The 17,329-nt window shown below is 36.3% G+C and overlaps 1 protein-coding gene across 11 annotated transcripts in view; it reads left to right on the forward strand.

Moving 5' to 3' along the window:
- Positions 1 to 13,127, forward strand: part of LOC118714116 (gamma-taxilin) — an 84,323-nt gene extending 71,196 nt beyond the window's left edge. For 8 of the 11 annotated variants that reach the window (XM_036429039.2, XM_045578367.1, XM_036429042.2 and 5 more), the window contains 3 exons: positions 2,149 to 2,241; positions 11,427 to 11,522; positions 12,454 to 13,127. In XM_036429039.2, coding sequence (XP_036284932.1) covers positions 2,149 to 2,241; positions 11,427 to 11,522; positions 12,454 to 12,774 — 510 coding nt within the window. In that variant the 3' untranslated portion in view covers positions 12,775 to 13,127. The remainder of the gene's footprint in view (positions 1 to 2,148; positions 2,242 to 11,426; positions 11,523 to 12,453) is intronic. The other 3 variants (XM_036429044.2, XM_036429041.2, XM_045578366.1) reach the window with 2 other exon arrangements.
- Positions 13,128 to 17,329: the final 4,202 nt, after the last annotated feature.

Below are 17,329 nucleotides of genomic sequence, written 5' to 3' on the forward strand. Positions count from 1 at the left end.
TTTGTTCTTTGAGGAAAGTAAAACTGGCAAAAACAAAAAACAAACAAACAAAAAAACATATATTTTCCAATATGTAATTTAAAAAACTGCTTATGTATAAACATGTCCACTCCCCAGGTAATATTGTGTCAGTACTTTTAAAAAAATTAAGTTTTTTTCTGTATGTCAGTTCAGTCTTTTTCTGTTATCAGATTGAAGTGTCTTTTTTGTGGAATAAAGTAAGCAGAGGCTCAAACATTTATAAGCAGAGGAAAGAAAGAATGGGTTTTCCATATTTAAAGTATTACTAATGCCTACTTAGTTTGAACAAATAGAAGCAATTAGTTATTTATATGCATACTTTATTCTTTTAGTTACCTACATTATATTCTTTTCAAGAAAGTACTACCCGTTTAAAACATATAATATTTAATGTAATAATTCCTTTAATTAGTTCTAAAGTACACTAATACATTAAGAGTGGCATGCATCTATCTTCATGAGCAGCCTTTATCTTTGGGAACATTTTATAATGTAGTGATAGTCTATAAAACTAACTTATTATGACAGTTGAAGAGGAATCAAATATCAGAATAAATTTATGTTTGATCCTATTAGCATGTTTCTCATAAATTTATACTCCTTACTCATTATCCTTATTCATTTATTTATTGTTTGTGGGTTATTTTTTGGTTTTGTGTTTTTGTTTGATTTTAGAAAAAAAGAAAGGTAGAGAGAAATTTGTTGTTTCACTTATTTTTGCATCCATTAATTTCTGGGTGTGTCCTGACCAGGGATGATTTTGGCATGTTGGGATGATGCTCTAACCAATTTGCTACCCAGTTAGGGCCTTAGCCCTAAACATTCAATTGTTCACATAAATAGAGAAGAAAATCAATGTGGGGAAGGTAGATAAAACCTATGTATAGTTTGGAAAGATGTCCCTTAATGGAATTCATAGATAATTGTTGTAGCAATAAGTCACAGGGGAGCCTTTTCACTAAGTTCTATTGATGTCAGTCTGTGATTTGTTTCTCTTAAGTCTTCTTATCTAATTACTAGTGATCTGTTGCAGGAATATTCTTGCAAGACTTCCAGTGGGCTTCCCACCACCGCCACCTGTCCTGCTCCCTCATCCCCCACACTTCTCCAGCAGCTTCAGAGGCACTGTCATTTTTCCTTAGCAAAACACTACATCAGTCACCCTTAGTCATGGGTTCACTTTCTGCAGTTTTCTCACATTAAATGGAAATTTCAGAAATAAATAATTTATAAATTTTAAATTTCTTTGCATTCTGAATTGCATGATGAAATTTTGTACCTGATGCTCTGTTCTGCCTGGGACATAAATCATTCCATTGTCCAACATCTTCACATTGTATATGCTACCAGTTTATCTGATGAGTATCCATTTGTCAGAGAATGAGGTATATTACATTCCCACGAGTTTACAGTATATTATTATCAAAGATATATTTTATTATTATCTATTTTTGTTGATCTATTGTTATGCCTAATTTATAAATTAAACTACCCGTTTAATTTGTATAGTATTCTCCTATACATATTTATTCGTTCCCCCCAAAATAGATGACTGAATTCTACATTCAGTTAGCATTCTTTTTCTAGCTAGAATAAAAATTCCTTCAGGTTGTGAAAGATGTTTCTATCTTTTTTAGCTTTCCTTTTTTTCTCAACTATACTCACACTAAATTCTTTTTTAACCAAACCATTCTTTTGTTTCATTTTCCTTCTATGTTCAAGAAAAAGATAGCCTTGAAATAAAACTAAAAAATATGCAGGTGGTATATGTAAAAAAATTACCTTTATCCAAGAACAATTTTTGAAATGTAAGGAGAGTAGTAGTGCATAAAACATTGATTGTATGATATTTTATAGCATACCATTGTACATTAGTTTTTATTATGATTGATAGAATATTTGTACATTTTAAGCATTTATACATATTAAACAATTTTATAAATTTCAATGGTTTATCAGAATTGTAGCTATTTCCTGTGTGGTTGCTCCAGGATTTGCTATTTGTTTGACTTTATTTTTATTACATTTAACAAGTCACAAGTGTTTAGTTATATTATCTTCTTTTAAGTCTTTTGGATTTTAAATTACTTACCTGGAACTCAGAATATTTCATATTTTTTTCGGTAGCTTTCTCTTTATATGGATAAGTTTGAAGAATTCCAGACTACCATGGCAAAAAGCAATGAGCTATTTACAACCTTCAGGCAGGAAATGGAAAAGGTATTTACAAATTTATAGTACAATATTGCTAGAAAATTTACATGTGATTATTTTAAATATGATTAAGTATTATTGTTTGGAAGAATGTATACTTTGATACAATGTTAAGTTTATCTTTTCTTACCTTCACTGGCATGTTCATGCATTAGGTCCAGAAATTGTCTCAAGTTGCTAATAGTCTCCATATCCTCAAAATTCTGTCATTTTTTAAAGAGAATGCTCCTAATAAGGACAGTTTTTCTTAGAAGTAGTTTTTTTTAAAAAATCCTTACCTGACAATATGTTTTATCAACCTTAGAGAGAGAGAGGAAGTGAGAATTGGAGAGAGAAATACATTAATTGCTTGTCACCAATATATACCCCAACCAGGAGACCATACCCAAAACAGGTAGGTGTCTTGACCAAGGGTTAAACCCATGAACTTAAAATAAATAAAATAAATAAATAAATAAATAAATAAATAAATAATTGATTTCAGAGAGGAAGTGGGTGGGGAGAAAGAGAGAGAAACATCAATGATGAGAGAGAATCATTGGAAGGCTGCCTCCTCCACGCCTTCTACTGGGAATGAGCCCACAACCTGAGTATATACCCTTGACTAAAATCCAATCCCGGACTCTCGAGTCTGCAAGCTCATGCTCCAGCCATTAAGCCAAACCAGTGAGGGCAAACCTATTACCTTTTAATATATAGGACAAAGCTCTAACTGAGTCACTGACCAGAACTAGAAGTAGATTTTTTTTAAATCACTTTCAGATGCTTTTTTCTCGGTTCTTTTCCAAAATGTTGTGTAAATTGTGTGTGTGTGTTTTTAAGAACCAGGCCAAGCTTAGTAATATATTTTGGTTTTAGTAGATTATTTCTAAGGGTCTAAATAATGCCTAAAATAGTTTCACTTTTTTTTTTTTTAATTTGCCTTATTAATATAGTTTATCAGTTTTAAAAACAATTTGTCATAGAAAACTGTTCTGGGTCATTCCACTTAAGAATATGGGCTAAAATTCAATTTTAGAGAGTACAGTTATCTGTCACTGTCCTGAAATAAAACAGGGAACACTTTAGTTTGGAGCATAGATTCTGGTACTGAGATCTGTTTTTGCATTATGTGACTTCTTTGGGGCAAGCTATTTTATTTGGCATTTCCCCTTTAAAATTGAGATTTTTAAGAAAAGGTGATCATTAGAAGATAATTATCAATAAGGCCTGATATTTTATAACCAATCAATATATATTAGTCATTATTATCAGATATTGCATACTGGTTGAATGCTTATATACAGTAATCAGATTTCTCACATTAATAATTAAGTTATTTATTAGAGACCATTGACATATTGTTTAAGCTCTGTTTTCCTTCATCATTAAGAATGGGAATAAGGAGGGAAATTAAAACTGGAGGCAGAGTAAGTGGATGCTGAATCAGTTTGTTCCTACAGCTAAAATACAGAAAAAAATTCCCGAATGATAATGATCAATTGAAAACTGGCCGGAAGGAACCCTTACACTAGAGGACACAAAATGGAGATAGCATAGAGACTGATAGGAGGGAAGGAGGCAAAAAAAGGCTGGCTGGGCACCCACAGACAGCAATTGAAATCCTGGAGAGAGATCGCTGGTGTGGGGATTCCCACTGAGTACTCAGGGGTCTAATACCTATGCTGGGCTCCCCAACAAAGAGCACCAAAATTAAGGAGTGTAACCACATAACATCTGACTCTGAAAATCAGCAGGGTGCTGCCTGCCAGAGAGTAACAGCTGAAAATTCAGGCATTCTCTTAAAGGCCCAACACACAAAATTTCCTGTAGAGCCACCCTCTTTGTGCTCTGGCAGAGAGAGAACTGAGTGGACTGGAGCTGTGATACAGATGCCAAGATTGGGGATTTGGAAGGATAGAGCTCAGAAGGCAGACACCCCAAGTTTCCTGTGCTGAGTCATTCCCTGATATAGGGGAGGGCATCTTTCCCACATAGACATCTGTCTTGCCTGGGAGGAAGACAGTTGACACACTCTATTGAAAAACACTTGTTCTATGGCTACAAAGGAGATTAAAAATAACCATTAGCCTCAAGGCAGAAGCAATGGCCCCACCCTGTTAAAATAAAAGCTCTAGGTACACCTGAGGATGATTGCCTGGGAACAATTCAAGTCAGTATCTGGGGGCTTTGAATCTTTGCCTGATCCAATTACACTGTAGTCAGAAACAGCCTTTAATACTGTGTAGCACTAGAGATTGAGAGGTGCAGAGGATCTATCTCATACATAGTCACAAACCCAAACTGAAAGCCACATGAGGAGACAAAATAAATAAGCCCCAAATGAAAGATCTAGAGAATTCTCCAGAAGAAGAGAAATAAAGCAGAGGTAAGAAATTTATCTGGCCAAAACTAGTTTGGCTCAGTGGATAGAGCATCAGCCTGTGACTGAAAGGTCCCAGGTTTGATTCAGATCAAGGGCACATACATTGGTTGTGGGCACATCCCCAGTATGGTGTGGAGGAGGCAGCTGATGGATGTTTCTCTCTCTAATCGATGTTTCTACCTCTCCCTGCCTCTTTGTAAAAAATCAATAAAATATATTTTTTTAAAAGAAATTTATCTGGCCGAAACCGGTTTGGCTCAGTGGTAGAGCATTGGTCTGCAGACTGAAAGGTCCCAGGATCGATTTCGGTCAAGGACATATACATTGGTTGTGGTCACCTCCCTGGCAGGGGGTGTGCAAGAGGCAGCTGGTAAGATGTTTCTCTCTCATTGATGTTTCTAGCTCTCTGTCTCTCTCCCTTCCTCTCTGTAAAAAATCAATAAAATATATTTTAAAAAAGGAAGAAATTTCTCTGAAACAAAGTTCAGAGTAAAGGAAGAAATTTATCTGAAACAGTTTAGAGTAGGGCTGTCGAACTCAATCAGAGCAGGGGCCAAAATCTAAAATCCAGCGTAAATTGTGGGCCGAATGCTTTACTAAACAGTCATAAACTGTCTTTGTGATGGAAATGCAGCAGAGTGCAGTGATGACAGAACGGTGCTGGCTACATTGCAAGGCCTGGCGGGACGGATTTGGCCCGCGGGCCGTGTGCTTGACACATGTGGTTTAGAGTAATGATGGTAAAGATGCTGAGGAGCATAAAAAAAAGTCTGAGATAAAGAATGACATAACACAAAGGATATATTGGAAGGAATACATAGCAAATTAGGGGAACTAAGGACAAATCAGTGAATTAGAAGACAGAGCTGAAAGTATCAATTAGAGAGCCACTTAAGAAAAAATATATCACAAGACAGGAGGACAGCATAAGGGAGCTGTGGGACAGTGTGAAACATAACAATATTAGAATATCAGGTATGCCAGGAGAGGCAGAAAGGAAGAAAGGCATAGAGAAGGTGTTTGAAGAAATAGTGGCAGGGACCTAACCTGGTAAAGAAAAAAATCATACAAGTTCAGGAGGCACAGAGAACCTCAAATAAGAAGAACCCAAACAGTCCCACACCCAGACACATCATAATTAAAGCGCCAGAATTAAAGACAGAGAAACAAGTGAAAAGAAATTTACCTACAAAGTAGTGCCCATAAGGATGACACCTGATATTTCATCAGAAACTTCACAGACCAGAAGGGAATAGCATGAAATACTCAGGTAATAGAAAGCAAGGATCTGAGACCAAGATTACTGTATTCAGCGAGGCTATCATTCAAATATAGAAAACTAAATAAAAGCTTTTCAGACAAAAAAAAGGGGGGGGGGGCGGCTAAAGGAGTAAATCACTACCAAGCCAGGTTATATATCTCTAAGGTTGATATGAGAAATGCTAAAGGGATTGCTTTAATGAGAACAGAGAGAAACCTAGCCATATAGAGTTAAAATGGCAATAAATAAGTACCTATTGATAATAACCCTAAATGTAAATGACTTAAATACTTCAATCAAAAAACTAGAGTAGCTGAATGGATACAAAAACATGACCCAGCTATATACTGTCTACAGGTACCCACCTAAAAACAAAAACACCACCAAATACAAAAAACTTTCCATGAAATAAAAAAGTTAGCCATACTCAGATCTGACAAAATAGACTTTAAAATGAAGGCCATCACAAGAGACAAAAAAGGTCACTTAATAATACTAAAGTGATGAACCAAAAGATAGATATAGAGACAGTAAAGCAACAAGAAGACTATCAAATTATAGCAGGTAGGGTAGAGAAATCTGGTGGAGATAATAGATCAACCAAAGGACTTGTATACGTGCATATAAGTACAACCAATGGACATAAAACTCTGGGGAGGGAGGGTATGTATGGGGGGGGCAATGATAAATATGTATACAGATAATTTAATAAAAAATTACTTAAACAAATAATAATACTAAAGGGATTAATTTAATAAGAGAATATTACCTTGGTAAACATATGCACCTAACTTATGAAAAAAACCTATAGAGCCTTAAGGGAGAGATTGACCATAATATATTCATAGAAGGGGACTTTAGCACCCCTCTGATTTACTGTATCTTCCAGACAAAAAGAAATATTGTAGAATGTAACAAGGAAACAGAGACTATTTAAGAACCCACTAGATCAGGTGGATCTAATATTATACAGAACATTTCATTCCAATGCAACAGAATGTACGTTCTTCTCAAGTGCACATGGATCATTCACAAAGATGGATGACATGGTAGGACACAAAACCAGTCTCATAAGATGACATGGTAGGACACAAAACCAGTCTCATACCAGAGTAAGAAAGTTGAGATCATATCAAGTATCTTCTCACACCACAGTGGAATGAAATTAGAAATCAACTGCAGCCCTGGCTGGTTTGGCTCAATGGATAGAACGATGAACTGCAGACTTAAGGGTCCCAGGTTTGATTCCGGTCAAGGGCACTTGTCTGAGTTGTGGGATCGTTCCCCAAAGGGGTCATGCAGAAGGCAGCTGATCAATGATTCTCTGTCATTGATGTTTCGATCTCTCTCTCCCATTCCCTTCCTCTCTGAAATCAATAAAAATTAAAAAAAATATTTAATCCCTACAGTAAAAACACCCCAAAACATGAAATATGTGGAGACTAAATAGCTATTAAATAATAAATGGGTTACCAACAGAATCAAGAAAGTAATTTTAAAAACTTCCTGGAAAAAATGAAAATGAACACACAATAACCCAAAAATCTCTGAAGGATATCAAAAGCAGTTCTGAAATGGAAGATCATAGTAATACCAGCATATCTCTGAAAACAAGAAAATCAGCAATAAACTCTTTAACCATACAACTTAAAGCAAAAGCCCATTGCAAATAGAAGGAAATAATAAAGACTAGAACAGAGACTAAAAAATAAATACAAAAAGATTAATGAAACCAAGAGTTAGTTCTTTGGAAAGATGAACAAAATTGATAATCCATTAGACAGACTCATCAAGTAACAGAGATGACACAATTCAAATCAGAAACAGAAGTGGAGGAATAATCACTGGCACCACAGAAATACAAAGGATTGTAAGAAAATACTATGCTAAGAAGCTGGACAATGTAGAGGAAGTAGACAAATTCCTAGAAAAATGCAATCTCCCAAAACTCTCAGGTGGAATTAACAAACCTGAATAGGCCAAAAACAACTTATAAAATAGAAGCAGTAATCAAAAAACAAAACAAAACAAACAAAAAAACTCTCAGCAGACAAAAACCAGGATTCAGACAGCATCACAGGGAGTTTCACTAAACTTTAAAGAAATACTAATCCCTATACTCCTTAAACTATTTCAGAAAACCCAAAAAGAAGGAACACTTCCAAACTCCTTTTTATGAAGGCAGCATAAAATTATCCTCATTATATTCTATCTAATAATAGAGTAATATGCAAATTAACTGTCACTCTGTGACAAAATGGTGGCACCTTGTTCCCTCAGCCCTGCTGCTGGAGTGTCTAGCCTGTCCTCTGGAGCAGCAGGGCTGGATTTTGCCTCTGGAGGGGTTCCAGCCTTCTTCACTCCACAACTGCTGCAGTGTCGGCCTGTCAGCCCCACTGGGGTTCATGGGGACTAAGCAGCCAGGCTGGATCTGCTCCCAAGCCTGGCAGATGGGGCCTAGACAACAGGGCTTGGGAGTCTCCTTAGCACAGAAGTGGTGGGAACACCTCCAAGCCTGACAGACAGAGCCTGAACAACAGGCCTTGGGGACTTCCTTAGCCCTGCACATTGGGAACATCCCCAGGCCCAGCAGACAGAGCTTGGACAGCAGGGCATGGAGGCTTCCTTAGTGCGGTAGTGGCAGGAAAGTCCCCAGACATGATAAAAAGAGCCTGAACAGCAGGGCTTGGGCGCTTTCTTAGTACAGAGGCACTGGGAACACCCCAAGGCCCAGCAGACAGCCTAAAAAGCAGGGTTTGGGAGCTTCCTTAGTGCAGTGGTGGCAGGAGCACCCCCATACCAGCAGAGGGCATGGGAGCTTCATTCACAGATTGATGGAGGTGAAGTCCCAGGCCCAGCAGACAGAGCCCAGACAGCAGGGCTCGGGGGCTTCCTTAGTGTGTCGGTGTTGGCGAAGCCCCCAGGCCTGGCAGACAGAGCACACTGCAGGGCATGGGGGCTTCATCTCCATTGCTGCATTGAAACCTCTAGGCCTGCAGAGAACAGAGAACCAAGGGAGAGGGCCTAAGCCATCAGTAGGATACCCCATGAGGGCTCCTGGATTGTAAAGGGTGCAGGTTGGGCTGAGGGATCTCTGTGCACAAATTTCATGCACTGGGCCTTTAGTAGCCAAGTAAAGATAGTACAAAGAAAGAGTTATAGGCTAATAACCCTGATGAACATAGATCCTAAAATCCTCAAAAAAAGTTAGCAAAATGCATCTAGCAATATATTCAAAAGACCATACACCATGATCAAGTGAGTTTTATTCCAGCTATGCGAAGTTGGTACATATTTGAAAATCAATAAACATGATAAATCACATGACCCAATTAAAATACAAAAATCACACAATCATATCGATAGATGCAGAAAAAGCATCTGACAAAATACAACACCCATTTCGAGAATAAAACTCTTAGCACAGTGGGAATAGAGGAAGTAAATCTCAACATAATAAAGGTCATATATGGCAAACCTACAGCCAACATCATACTTAATGGATAAAAGCTAAAACCATTTCCCCTAAGAATAACAACAAGACAAGGATGCCCACTTTTTGGACAGAGTACTGGAAATGCTAGCCATAGCAATTAGACAAGAAATAAAAGGCTTCCAAATTGGGAAAGAAGTAAAACTGTCATTATTCCCAGATGATTTAACATTGTAGAAAATACCTAAGTTTTGATAAAAAAAAAAAAAAAAAAAATACTAGACTCAATAAATAAATTTGGCAATTTAACAGGATTCAAAATTAACACCCAGAAATCTATAGTTTTATATATATATATACATATATATATATACATATATATATATATATGTATGTATATATATCCCAATAAAGAACTCACATAAACAATCCCATTTATTATTGAAACAAAAAAAAAAAAATTAAGATACCTAGGATAAACTTAACTAAGGAAGTAAAAGCTGTACTTGGAAAACTACAGGATGTTAAAAAAAAAAGAGAGATAGAGGAAGACATAAATAGTTGGAAGAATATACAGTATTCATGGATTGGTAGAATCAACATCATTAAAATGTCCATACTGCCCTAAGCAATCTATAAACAATGTAATCCCTATTAAGATACCAATGGAATATTTCATAGACTTAGAACAAACACTTCAAAAATTCTTATGGAATTAAAAAAAAGGAAGACAAGAAATAGCCCCACCAGTCCTGAGAAAGAAGAATAAAGTAGGAGGGATCACAATACCATCATATATCAAGCTGTATTATAAAGCCACTGTTCTCAAAACTGTATGGTACTGGCATAGGAACATACGTAGACCAAGAAATAGACATAGAATAGAACAGAACAGAGAACTCAGAAATCTACCCAAGCCATTATGCTGAATATTTGACAGTGGAGGCAAGAGCAAACAATGGAGTCAATACAGTCTCTCCAAAAAATGGTGTTGGGAAAATTGGACAGACACATGTAAAAAAAATGAACCTAGACTACCAACTTACACCATACACAAAAATAAACTCAAAATGGATAGGAATCCACAAGTAGCAAAATATCAAACGTATGTTGTAGTAATATCCCCTGAGGGTGCAAGTCAGGCTGAGGGAAACCTTCCCTTTCTACTCTTCCCTTCCCCCTCCATCCCCTCCTCTCAGTCCATGAATGTCATGCACCGAGCCTCTAGTGTACAATATTCAGCAAATTCAAAAACAAGGAGATATATATATATATATATATATATATATATATATATATATATATAAATAAATAAAACTGAGGAAGCAGGAAGTCTTGTATCTTCAGTTGGGATGAAATGCATCGCAGCCTTATCTGAGAGAGTTAGGTGTAGTATCTGAAGTTAGCACTTATTTCTTTCTCTGAAACTAAGAACATAAAATTCATGCAGACTATCAGCAAGTTGAGGCAAGTGCAGTAATGAGAGAGGGGAAGAATATTATAAAATGTTTTTGAAGTGGAAAATGTGAGATATGTAATACTCTCAACAGAAAAAAAAAATTATATATGTAAATGGCTAAGCGACCACCAAGAGACAGACGCTCAATGCTGGAGCTGCAGAGTGATAGCAGTCATGCAGAATGACCTCTTGCACTCTGGAACCCCCTCAGAGGATGTCATACTGCTGGTTTCAGCCTGATCCTCACAAGCCAGGCCGAGGATCCCCATTTGCAAGAGGGACCCTGCTCACTCCACAAATGACCTTCGAGCCCCAATGCTGCCCAGGTGCAACAGACCAGGGAGAGATCACAGGAGGTTGGCTCCAGGGCATGTCTGGCCTATATTCTCAGTCCCAACCCCCCGGCTACTTTCTAATTTCCTTCCAGTGTGCACAAATCCATGCCCCAGGCTTCTAGTATTAAAAATAAATAATCCTGGGGTCAAATACATTAAAACATTTTTTCCACTGAAATATCAATAGGAAACTACAAATGGAAAAATTGACAAAAGAATAAAAAGTAAGATTATTAGGAAACATAAAAATAAAAGAGTTTTTAAAGAAAAAAAACCTTCTTTAGGTAGGTCAGGGAATTCAATTTAGATTTTAAATTCATATTTGTGTTGATTTGCAGATGACAAAGAAAATTAAGAAACTGGAAAAAGAAATGATAATATGGCGTACCAAATGGGAAAGTAATAATAAAGTACTTCTACAAATGGCTGAAGAGGTGAGAAGGTTTTACTGAATAGTGAATGCTTATTTATTTCAATATTATGGCAGGCTGGAATGTCCGATTTTTACTAAAGTAATTGCTGGTTTGATTACTAAAGTTTGATTAGTTTACTTAAGTTAGAATTAATGAGATGTGTAAACTTATTTCCCCAACTAATTAGTTCAGGTATATGCTATAGATAGTTTTAAAGTATTTCAATTTTGCTTTCTACTATAGTAAATAAGCTTATGCATCTTAAGAATTATTAAACTTGGCATTCTGCTCCCCTTAAAGCTTTTGTTTCATTAAATTTGGGATTTAGCCCAAAATTTGCAATTCTAAAAATTATCCAAGTAATACCAATGTTGAATCAAAAGCCAAAACCTGAGAATCAGTGATCTTCAATAAAGACAATTTGATTAAGATTTCCTATTCAGAGAACACAGACTTGTAACTTACTGCTTTTCTGTCCTAACTTATTCTTTCCAAAAGGCAACAAACTACTTTTTGTCATACTTGTTGTAAATAACAGTGAAATGAATTCCATGTACAGTTTCTAAATCTCTCACTTACAGAAACTTGGTAGGGCTAGTTTATAACATTTCACAGGAGAAAACATTAGGGCTCTAAAAAGTGGAAGAGAAAAAAAAATCTATGTAGATATAAAAACATTCCTATTTCTAGCATTTTAAATTAAAATGCTAAATTTCCTTAACACTGCTTAAAGTCATTAAGTAGATCTTGGTTATTTGAAGAAAATATGACAAAGAATTTAATTTTTGCATTGCTTCATATAATTATAAATATTTTAAATACCAGTATATATACTGTGATGTCCAAGAGATGATAAAAAGTATGGCTTAGATTAGTTAATTTTGTATACAATAATCTAATTTCTATTTATATATACAAAGGTTACATAAATTCTGTCTTTTTTCCCCTTCAGAAAACTATTCGCGATAAAGAGTACAAGTCCTCTCAAATGAAATTGGGACTGTTAGAGAAGCTGTTTAGAGCTCTTCAAATGGAAAGAAATGAGCTCAATGAGAAGGTAGAAGTCCTGAAAGAGCAAGTCTCTGTAAAAGAAGCAGATGTAGATTTAGCAACAGCTGTGATAAAGCCTTGTACTACTGCTGCTTTTCAGAAAGAGTTGAACACTTCCTCTAAGAGAGCTCCAGGAATCTACTTGCAGGATGAAACCAAGACAGAAAATAAAACAAAGCGCAGTTCAAAAGACCTGTCTCACATAATCTCTTCTGGGTATTGATTCAGTTAATGAGATTACGGAATTCAGTTAAGACTGATGACTATATTGAGAAATATATTTTCTATATAACTTTTCTGAAGCAGCTAATATTGATTTTGAGATGAAAGTTTTATTACATTTTCTACCACTTTGTATTTTCTTGGAACTTCTGAACGATTCGATATTGGAGGCTGCTTAGCAGTTTTGTATTGTTTAATGTATACATTTCCAGAGTTGCATTGCATAGCTGCTTTATTTTCCCTTTATTGGAATATGTGTTCATTACCTTGTCCTTTTAATGTATGTTTCGATGTTTATTGTCTTATTTGTCCCTTTGCATGTAATTATCATTAAAGTTAGATTTGTTCTGACAATGGGTTCCTATGTGAAAATTAAAGTTAATTTAAACTTTCTAGCCTATAACACTAGAAAATATAAAAATAATTAGTTTTGTGTGATAGCTCATTTAAATACCAAGTGAAAAATTAAACCTGAGTGTGGGATATGAAACAAGCAGAGCATATTTAATTCACACTAGTTTTTTAATAATATTTTTTATCACCACAAATTGAGATTACTGCACATCTTGATTTAGAGTTTTGGTAAGTTACACATATATGAACATCCCATTTGTAAAGAAATTAGGATATATAGGCAAGTCATTGGACAAACAGGTTAAATAATATATGTGACTAAAAACAATTATATTGCTTTAAATTCAGGTTAGAACAGACATATAAAGAAAAAAATCAGTACTAGGTCTCTGCATATAAAATGGGGAAATTTCTGAACATTTTAATTTCATTCCTTAATTTCTTTTATTTCAATGTCTGGAAAATTTAATATTTTATATTTAAATTTCCTGTCACACTTGTAATTTAAAATGAGTTAAAATGCAAATTTATAAAACAAGAAAAAGAGCCTATAGTATGAAATATTTAAAAATTTTTATCAGTGGCGATCAACAGGCTAGATGGTGAAGAAAAAACAATGTACATGAAATTTGACAAATTACTATGCCAAAATTAGCACAATCAAACAATCCCCCATCCAAATTTTATTGATAGCTACTAAATGAGATATTGTCTCTAACACTTTGAAAGGAAATGAAGGTACATGTCAGAAATAGAATTTAAAGACTTAAAATTGAGTTAAATTCTAAAAGTTACCCTAATATTTTACTAGGACCCTGCTGCTTGTAAGCTCTTAATATTTTATTAAGTTGTTGTGTACCCCATCACGCTTCTCTGGATTACTTGTTTTTTGTAGAAGGTAATGAGAGCTTTATGAGTGACAGCACTTTGTCTGTTGTTTTAGGTGAACTAAATATATTAGATAATATTATGTAGTAGTAGAAGATATTAAAAGGAACTGGATTGTTTGATTAGCTTTCAGTTTCCTTTTAGAATTTATTAACCAAGTGAAAAAAAAGAGGTGGTGGTAACTAAAGAGAATAGTTCTTTTATAAATGAGTATGTAGTATTCACAGTTTTTACTATGTTCTTGAACCCAAGTTAGCCAAGTCTGTTTTTCTACTTGAGCAAATCTAAAATATATGGTATCTGACTCTATTTTTCAGCCCGTGTTTGGAAAATACTATAGCTCGCCCAGAAAAGATTTCAATGCTGAAATAAGTTAAATTGTTATGCACCTTTTTGTGGAAACTTCTAAAACCATTAGGTAGTGGATTTCAATGTAGACAAAAGAATATGGGTGTAAAATAGCAGAGCATTTCATCTTCAGATTTATAGAAATACATTTTGTGGTTATGAGACTTAATTTTTAGTTCTGTATGACTGTCTTATTACACCTGTTATCACAATTCTCTTCTCAGTTGCAGAAAAATCTACCTCTTTCAGACTATAAATGAAAATAACCAAAAAGAGTGAAGTATAAATACACTGCTTTATTTTTATAGGTCGCATCCTTCATGGAGATACAGAATTGATGAAGCAGTCTTCATTTTTCAAAGATATTTTGTAGAGATTTTTTCACTAATATGAGTCCTATTTTATCTACTCTGTTAAGATTTAGTAAATATGAAATGATTCATTTAACAGGCTCTGTGTGTTCTTTAAATTTAATGTTGAATTGTCAAATTCAAAGATAATTTTTATAAGAAGCTGATTTCTCTTAGTTAATTATTACCCAATTTAAGTAAGTTGAAAATAGAGGAGACTACTCTCTGATTGGTTGGCAAGTCATTTTATACAGCCTAAGCTCTGTTGGCATTTTTTTTCTTTTGAAGTGGGTGGTTCTACAATATTTTTATAATATAACTTGGGCAAGACTTTATAAAGGTGCATGGATTGAATTTCTCTAGTGCTAGCTGATCTTAGCAAGAATACTTACATATAGAATTTCAGTGATATTTAAGCAAAAGTTAAGTCCTTCTAATCCTATGTAAGCAAGTTTTTTTCAAAATTATAAGAATTATAACAATAAGCTTTTTATTTGTAATATTTGAAAGAAGTCATTTTAAAATACTATATAACATGATGCTAGAAACATTTCCACATAGAAATAAAATTTTTAAATGAATTTTTATTTAATTTATCCAGGTGACATTGGTTAATAAAACAGAGGTTTTCTGTGTACAACTCAATACATCACATCATTTGCATAATGCATCCTGCACTCACCACTCAGAGTCAAGTCTCTCTGTTTTAATTATTTCCCATTCTTTATCCTCTTCCATCTGCCCACCCTCCTTCATTCTGTTAATCATATACTGTTGGCTATTTCTTTCTGGGTATTTTTTTTTCACCCAATCCCCCAAGCCCTTCTCTAATGCTGTCAGTTGTTTCTCTGTATCTATAATTCTGTTTATGAGTGAGATCATATTCTTGTCTTTCTCTGTCTTATTTTACTTAGCAGAAACATCTCTAGGTACATTCATGCTGTTGTGAATGATAAGCAGTTTTATGTTCAAGTTGAAAAACCTAGGAAAAAGCCAGTATTTGCATGCCCAGTTAAGTAACAAACGAAGAGTAACAAAATGGCTTTATATCTACAGTGATAAAAGAAAAACATGGAAATTATCACTACTACACCAAGCCATGCCCACCAGCCAATTAGGAGAGAGTATTCAAATTAACACAGTCAAGATGGCAGCCAGCCACTGAGCTGGAGCAAACAGCAGGCTTGGTTTTCCCCCAGGGATGGATGTAGCTAAGCTTCCTTACCGGCCCTGGCCTCCACTCAAGGCTACAAAGTTAGTTATAGAAGAATCCTAGATACTTGCTTCCAGCTGGCCCTCTACTCAAGGAGGTGCTGAAAAAAGAAAAAGGGTCTGGGACCTTGGGTTGCCAGCAAGTGACCAGGCCAGTATGGGATGGCAGGAGCCATTGAAGATAAGCAGACCAGTTGGGGGTGCTTATCCTCAAATAGGTCAGTGGGTGTCAGTTGGAGGTGATCAGGACATCAGGGGATAGGGAGAGTTTGGAGTGAGCAGGCCAGGAGGGGAGCAGATAGGGTGAGCAGGCCAGAGCCAATAGTGGTGTGTGTGTGTGTGTATTCTTAGGCATATATATATATATATATATATATATATATATATATATATATATATATATATATATATATATATATGTGACCTAATGTGACCAAATGACTGGAATGACCAGTTGACCAGTTGCTATGATATGCACTGACCACCTGGGATGGACTCAATGCAGGAGATTCCCCACAGCCAACCACCCATGGCCAGCCAACTTAACTTCCTATGGTCTCTCCCCCTGGCCAGCCACAGTTCTGCAGCCCCTCCCTCTGCCTGGCCAGTCTTGCACGGTCCTGACCCCCAATAGGCCTCAATCACCACCATGCTGAGGGATCCCACCTATGCATGAAATTGTGCACCATGTGTCTATAACAAGAGCCAGCAACCAGAATAAGTGGTCGTTATGACATACACTGCGGCCAGCAAACCAGTCCAATGGGGGCTGGGGCTGGCCAGCTAACCCCCTAAAGCCCTCCGCCAGCTGGCCTGTCCCTGATCAGTCAGCCTCCCACCATCTCCTCCCAACAGGCCTGCTCCAATCTACTAATTGGGGCTGGGTTGGCTAGATTCCACCCATGAATGAATTGGTGCAGTAGGTCTATATAATAAAGAATATTATATGCAAAATTGACCTACATGCCATTACACAAGATGTCCGCCCCATGTAGTCAAAGTTGGCTGCCACCAGATGGCCAGCAGGGGAAGGCAGTTGGTGGTGAGCAGGCCTGCAGAAGAGGGATCAGGCCTGAAAGGGAACACAGTTGGGAGGAGCAAGCCTGCAGGGAAAGGCAGTGAGGGGTGTCCAGGCTGACAGAGGAGGGAAGTTTAGGGCAAACAGGCTGGCAGAGGAGCAGTTAGACATCAATCAGGCTGGCAGGGGAGAGGTTGGAGGCAATCAGGAAGGCAGGCAGGTGAGCAGGATAGGGCCTAAACTGGCAGTAGGACATCCCTCTCACAATCCAGGATTGGGTCTAAACGGGCCCCTTGAGAGGTCCCAGATTAGAGAGGGTGCAGGCTGGGCTAAGGGACACACACCTCTGTTCATGAATTTTGTGCACTGGGCCTCTAGTATGAAAT

This window comes from Pipistrellus kuhlii, unplaced genomic scaffold (assembly GCF_014108245.1).
Source record: "Pipistrellus kuhlii isolate mPipKuh1 unplaced genomic scaffold, mPipKuh1.p scaffold_m20_p_98, whole genome shotgun sequence".
Taxonomy (NCBI): domain Eukaryota; kingdom Metazoa; phylum Chordata; class Mammalia; order Chiroptera; family Vespertilionidae; genus Pipistrellus; species Pipistrellus kuhlii.